We start from the raw sequence: 7,380 nt of genomic DNA on the forward strand, positions 1-7,380 counted from the left end.
CCCTGGGCTTGTGTAGTGTAATGTATTTGCTGCAACATATACGTCCATTCAACTTTAACTTCCCGCCGTATGTAAATTAGGCAACACTATCGCAACTTCGCTTCCCTTGCCGCAGTAAAGCTAGCGCTACTTCGCTAGCATTCGGCGCCCTAGACGCAACTTCGGATTTTAGTGAATTAGCGTTGTCCTGGCGAATCTACGCCTGGCGAAGTGTTGCGATGTGAGCGAACCCGTCGCTGGCGAATTTTCGGAGGTTAGTAAATTTGCCCCTAGGAGAATAAAGAGATTGAGTGAGAAGAGGAGGAAAAATAGTTTGGAAAGTAGGTCCAAGGTAGGTCTAAGGTTTTCTGGTGGGCCCCTGGCATCCAAGTCTTATCTAGCCTTATCTAGTCTGCACTGAGCAATGCAGAATATGATCTTGTGGGCTTCACTCAACCCCTGCTGTGCAATATGGGTACTAATGGGTACTTATGTTCCTACACTGTTTGATTTCCGCGTAACGCTTAACAAACTCCCTGACTCCCCACACACTGTACAATTGGGTTCCTGATCTTTTTTGAAACTGTTCGATATTGTGTCTGACCTTCCCCATACTCTACAATGCTGAGACTTATCCCTTGGGCTATGCCCATAATAAAGGGTTCTTCCTCACACTGTGACCTACACAGAATAATCCAGTGGTCTGATTTCCCCCACACTTCACAAAAAGGATCTGATTTCAAGGTGTGATTGATGAAGTTGCTTAATTACACTACACAGATGTAACAGTGTTTTCTGCATGTGATTTTGTCTTATTGGGATCAAATAGCTGACTTTCTTCCTCTTCCAGTACACTCTTTATTACTGATTTGATGGATGTTCTAAATATGGATTTCAAGTCTTGCCCTGCTAAAACATAAATGATAGGATTGATGCAACTGTTAATAATTGCAAAGCTAATCAAAATGCGGTCTACTTGCAATGTGTTTTTGTAAATGTCTGTCTTAGGTGAATGAGTAGCCAGTATAAGACCGGCTATATGATAAGGGAACCAGCAGACAAAGAAGCCTACAATGACTACGGCAACTACTTTCATTGTCTTGCCAGATTTGCTATAGCGCTCACTCACTTTTCTCACTAATACGCCGTAACATACAGTGAGAGCCACAAAAGGAATCATGAAGCCCATTAAGAATCGGAAAATGGCAATAAACTGCTTGACCTTTTCTATGTGCTCTTCAGAAAAGTTGTAATGCATTACACAAGATACGCCTTTAAAGTCTGTAAGTATATTCCTAAATAAAAAGGATGGGCTGGTCAAAATTAGAGCCAAGAGCCACACCGTTGCACATGCCAAATACGCCTTGGTCACAGTTCTTTTGTTCTTACACCAAACTGGTTTTGCAACCAGTGCCCATCGGTCTATACTTATGACAGTCAGTAAAAGGACACTGGCGTACATATTTATCAATAGAAGAGAAGGGATCAGTTTGCAGGTGGCCAGTCCTAATGGCCACTGACCCAGGATAATCTCCATTATTGTAAAGGGTACAGAGAGACAGCACAGTAAATCAGCAATGGCCAGATTCAGAAACCACACTGTGTTGACGGACCTTTTCATCTCACACGTTGTTATCCATACCACCAAGGCATTGCCCAGCACTCCGAGAACCAGTACTACGCTTAGGATAAACAAAGCCGCACTATGAAATGATGATAAAGAAATAGGTTTTCCTTTGGGCCTGTAATCAGTGTCCCGTTGATCATATTCTCCTGGATATTCATATGATGAGCCATTTGAAAAAGATTCAGAATCCATTATGAATTTTGTTGAACGTCTTCTGACCCTAAAATACATGATGGTATGTTACAGTATGGATATGAGTCAACTGCTTGTTAGCCATGTGTTTTAAAAAAAAAGATAACTACAAACTCAGGTGGTTTTCTTTGAATTTATACCATCAATAATCCTGTTGCTTCTTCTGTGTAACTGTCCTGTAAGTTGCTGCCCCTTATCCTCTGCTTAGGTGGCAGCCCTTCAGTTTGGGAAGTTCTACACAACTGTTCTCGACAGGTGTCAGAATCAGTATTCTCTTACCTATAAACATACTATTGCAGCACCTTCTTTGTCCTAAGAAAGTATTTAAGACAAAAGCTGCTGAGTTTGTCTGTTTGGAGACTAAATTGTATTGTAAACTATGAATAAGTAATACATTTAGGGCACACTCTAAGATTCGGGGAGATTTAGTCGCCAACCTCTTCTTCGGGAGACTTATCTCCAAGGGTCAAATTTAGAGTTTATAAAAACTCCGATAAACTCGAAATTTGGGGGGAAAAATGAGCAATACAAATTTATTGAAAAATTCTGAATGAGATCGACCTGCAAACTCGAATCGAGTTTTTTCACCAAAAAAAATTGATTTTCAAAAGTCCACCAAATTACTCCAAATCCATTGTAGGAGGTCCCCCATAGGCTAAAACACCAATTCGGCAGGTTTTAGATTGTGAATAGTCGAATTTGAATTCTTAAAGGGACAGTACATGATAAATTTTAAATTTCTAAATTTTTGTAATCTATTCCCTAGTCAAATTACACCCGGGGCAGATTTATCAAAGGTCGAATTTCAAAGTAATGGGAGTTTTTTTGAACTCCCATAACTTCGAAATTCGAATAAAAAAAGACCAACCGAAATTTATTTTAAAAATCTAAGGTTTTTTTGCGGGTGAATAGGCTGTATTCGTACTAGGGACTATTCCCTAGTACACCCAAAGTACACAAAAATAGCTTGAAATTCGATTTTTTTTTTTACTTCGAATTTTCACTTCGATCCTTGATAGATCTGACCCTAAAATAAACTCAAAATTAGAATTTAAAAATTAGAATTTTCAATTTGACCCTTAATAAATCTGGTTGATTTATCAATTTTCAAATTCAAATTTTTGCACAAAAACTCCCAAATTCATATTATATTTTCAAAAACTCAAATGTTCGGTATTTGTTAAGCACGAAAAACTCAAATGTAAAACTTCAGCATCTAAAAGCTTGCTAGTTCATGTAGAAGTCAATGGGAGCTGTCCTAGGCAAAATTATAGCCATTTTTTTTTTCATTTGAAATGTTTGAGTTTTTCAAGGTTTTTTTTAGCTCACAAATTCGAGGTTTTTTCCAAACATTGTATTCAGTTGAGTTTTTTTATCAATAGAATTTTTAATAATTAAGCAAAACATTCTAATAAGTCCATAAGAATTTGATATTTTACTAAAACCCTCAAAGTAAATTTACAGGTTGAAATTGCTGACCCCCAGTACTAAATACGTATATCAGTAAATTGTCAGATTCCAGAGGCACAAACAGTTAAATGTCAATTCAAGAAAGTTATAAAAATAGTCACAAAAATGCAATAGTTTAATGTAATGTGTATATTTAACTTACTTGTAGAGCTGGTGCTTGTCTGGAAGTGCTGGCAGTTCTGTTTAGGAACACAGTTAAAAAGAGAACTATGCAATAAAGGAAGTGAAGCTTTTCCTCTTATCTGTCCTTTAACATTATCCAACAAACCCTTGCATCCTTTTTAAAGGCACTACCTTCAAAATAAAACTTTTCTGATTTTTATGGAACAACAATTTGTGATGCCGAAGAAAGTGGTACAGGATATTGTGATAAAAGAGAAACTGTAATATTAGACAAGATTAGAATTTTTTTTTCTGGTAATAATATGGAGTTAATCCAGGTTCATCTGTGTTTGAATTTATTTTTTCTTCCATCAAAAAATAGCAGTCCTCCTATTATTTATGACTGAGAGGTTACCTATCACAAAAGAGTAAGAGGGGCAGATTTACTAAAGAGTAAATTGTGCTTTTTTAATGAAAATTTGCCAAAATGACAATTTGAGCGACTACTAAAAGGAGAATAATACACTTCTCTGGTGATAAACCTCAGTGCTACTGAAATGTTGCACTGTTTGCCTTTCTATTGGTTACCCTTTTCCCCAAAGTCTATGTTGTAGAGAACTTGAGAATTTTCTCTACTACCATTGTATAGAGAAATATACTATTGAATGAATTTTCAAGATTAATTACGCAAAGAGAACATTTACCACATTTCTCTTTAAAAAAGTAAACTTGCGATTTTTAGAAAATATGGAGCAAGTGAGGTGAACTGGTTAGGGGGTGGTGGTGGTGGTTAGGTGAAGAGAAAAGTCACTCTTTAGGAAATGTGCCTCTTAGACTGGCTATCTGACAAATTTAACAGGACTCGTTGGTATCATAGATGAGGTGAGGTCCTGGATATTTTATATATATATATATATATATATATATATATATATATATATATATATATATATATATATATGCTTAAATGGTTGTCACACAGGCAAAGTAAAAAGAGCCAAATTTTGCTAAGGAGCTAAAGCAGAAGAAGAGTTTTTTTTAAAGGCGAACTAAACCCTAAAAATCAATATGGCTAAAAATGCTATATTTTATATACTGAACTTATTGCACCAACCTAAATTTCCATCTTCTCAATAGCAGCAATGATCCAGGACTTCAAACTTGTCACAGGAGGTCACCATCTTGAAAAGTGTCTGCTACACTCATACAGTGGGCTCTGAAGCACTTGAGAAGCTAAGTTTAGGGGTCATCAGAAATTATGAAGCAGAAAATGAGGTTGGTCTGTAATATAAGCTGATGCTACAGGGCTGATTATTACATTATGATGCTAGTTTCACTGGTTTCTGTGCTGCAATGTAGTAATTATCAGCCTTATATATTCTATATTCTATGTGGACTGTATATTTTGAGTTGGTCCCTTAGCTCAGTAAGTGACAGCTATACAAATGAGCAGTGAATCAGCAGAAAAGAAGATGGGGAGCTACTGGGAATCTTTGGGGCACAGATATTTACTGCTAAAGGGCTATGGTTGCCTTGGGTTGTTCACAGAAGCCCAAAATACAATGTACAACATTTCTAACCTACTTCTTTAGTTGAAATTTTGTTCTCCTTTAAGTAGGCAGAGTGGAGCTAAAATGGCAATAGTGTTGCCTCCTCAGTGTCAAGATGCTGACCTGCCGTTCCAATGCAGCTCTCACTTTGCAACCTGAGTGTCAGGGATAGGTAGTGGGTGCTGCCGAGCTCAGACAAGAGCTGTATGTGCACACGGGATACAGAGAATAAAGGGCAGGAACAGGGTGACAAGGATGAATCGTCAGAGTCTGGATAAATAATGATGGACCGGACGAAGATCAGGAACAGGACAGGAACAGGAACAGGATTAGGAACAGAATCAGATTAGGATGGTGCAGGCTAAGAGAGTCAGACAGGAATAGGAACAGGACCAAGTAGGACTGGAACAGGCGCAAGGTAAGGTCAGGCAAGGCAAGGTCAGGACAAGGCAAGGCAAGAAACCAGAGCTAGAGAACCCAAGCCAGGGACAATGCCACAGTGCTCAGGTTGGGACAATGCTCAGGTACTGGTTGTGAGGAGGACTGGCCTTATATAAGGCAGGGTCAGCCCTGATTGGCTGATCCCAACAAATAGGATGATGGGGTGAGATGGCTAATCCTGAGACACAGGTGGGGTATAAATAAGAACTTGCTGGCTGCTCTTTGGGCCTGGGGGTTAGGGTGAGCAGCCAGTAATCAGGAAGTCCCAGGGTCAAACCCCAGCAGAGCCTGACACTGAGAACATAGTCAAATTTTGACAAAGCTTTTAAGCAGAATAAGGGTTTAAATAGTTAGATTAGAGCCAAAATGCCAATATTCTCACTTCCGAAGCTGTTATGTTTTGACACCAGCACATGTTTGCTTGCACTCATTGAAACTAGAGTTCATGTGTTTTTGCCAGTGGATGTTGACAGATCAGTCCTGGGACAGTTACACACAATGTCAAACAATAATTACAGGCCAAGTATGACACTAGGGATGAGCAAAATATTTTGCTGCAAATAAACAGCCATAGACTCTAATTTATAGTAAAAAATGAAATATTGCATGGTTTGAAAAATACTGCACCAAAAAAGCCCACTGACTTCAAGGCAGTTTTTTGCCATTTCATCAATTTTCCTGAAACCGGCTGAAATCTCCCATCGCTAATGACAGCTTTTATGCAACCCATTGTGAATGGTGCAAAATTCATAGCTGACTTTAGAACCTCAGCCTGCAGTTTGCTGTCTCTTATTGTATTGCTTATCATTGCAGTTTTCCATCACAGTGCCACTATTGCCAGGGCTATTGCCAGGGTTACAAAAAAAGCTTTTCTTTTGTTTTGTATAAAACGCCACTAATTTATTTATTTATTTATTTTAAAAAATACTCTTCCCTATGAGAGTGTTCCCATCCATTCTATGTTTATGCATAGGTGTGGGCTTCAGTTTACATTAGCAGCTGGATTCAGAGTCTATGGGGCAGATTTACTTAGGGTCGAATATCGAGGGTTAATTAACCGTCGATATTCGACTGTCGAAGTTAAATCCTTCGACTTCGAATATCGAAGTCAAAGGATTTAGCGCTATTTGAAAAAACGTTCGATCGAACGATTAAATCCTTCGAATCGTTCGAATCGATTGATCGAACGATTTTTGTTCGACCAAAAAAAGCTACCAAAGCCTATGGGGATCTTCCCCATAGGCTAACATTGACTTCGGTAGCTTTTAGGTGGCGAACTAGGGGGTCGAAGTTTTTCTTAAAGAGACAGTACTTAGATTATCGAATGGTCGAATAGTTGAACGATTTTTAGTTCGAATCGTTTGATTCGAAGTCAAAGGTCGAAGTCGAAGATCGAAGTCGAAGGTCGAAGTAGCCCATTCGATGGTCGAAGTAGCCAAAAAAAACATTCAAAATTCGAAGCTTTTTTCCTCTATTCCTTCACTCGAGCTAAGTAAATGGGCCCCTTCATCTCTAGAAACTGCCACTGCACTCCAACAAAACAGAAAATATGGTTTTGCTGGCATCTGATCAATTCCTTCATGTTGTTAATCCTCGTGTTTGAATTTACAACTTATAATGATAGATATGAAAATGAAATACTTTCATCAATTAAAATTTTCCAGATTGTATCCAAACAAATGCACAACTGTATTTTGTCATATCCAGTTTTTTGATTAGTTTTCCAAGAGAAAAAGTGAAAAAAATATTTCTAAAAAAAATCTGTACATGAATTGCAGTTAAAATGGTTTAAACAGAGCTTTACAATAATATTATCACAAACACTGGACTTAATATAATTGTTCAAACAATAGTTGTAGAAACTTGTGGATTAGAGGTTTCAATATAATAATATTAATGACATATTATTCTTATTAACTCACTAGCTTTGCCTCTAGTTAAATTGGGAATTTAACAGTTTAACAACTTATTGTTGTTAGGTTGCTGTGATCAGGGTTTTTAAAAAGTCCCTGTGGGTTG

The 7,380-nt window shown here is 37.8% G+C and overlaps 1 protein-coding gene across 1 annotated transcript; it reads right to left on the bottom strand.

The window, feature by feature from the left end:
* Positions 1-292: 292 nt before the first annotated feature.
* c5ar1.S (complement C5a receptor 1 S homeolog) lies at positions 293-4,157 on the bottom strand. Its single transcript, XM_018233847.2, has 2 exons — positions 3,411-4,157; positions 293-1,826 (listed from the first exon to the last, which is right to left on the bottom strand). The coding sequence occupies exon 2, from the start codon at positions 1,796-1,798 to the stop codon at positions 752-754; it is 1,047 nt and encodes a 348-aa protein (XP_018089336.1). The 5' UTR covers positions 1,799-1,826; positions 3,411-4,157; the 3' UTR covers positions 293-751.
* Between the last annotated feature and the right edge of the window lie 3,223 nt (positions 4,158-7,380).

The sequence above is a fragment of the Xenopus laevis genome, chromosome 8S (assembly GCF_017654675.1).
Source record: "Xenopus laevis strain J_2021 chromosome 8S, Xenopus_laevis_v10.1, whole genome shotgun sequence".
Taxonomy (NCBI): Eukaryota; Metazoa; Chordata; class Amphibia; order Anura; family Pipidae; genus Xenopus; species Xenopus laevis.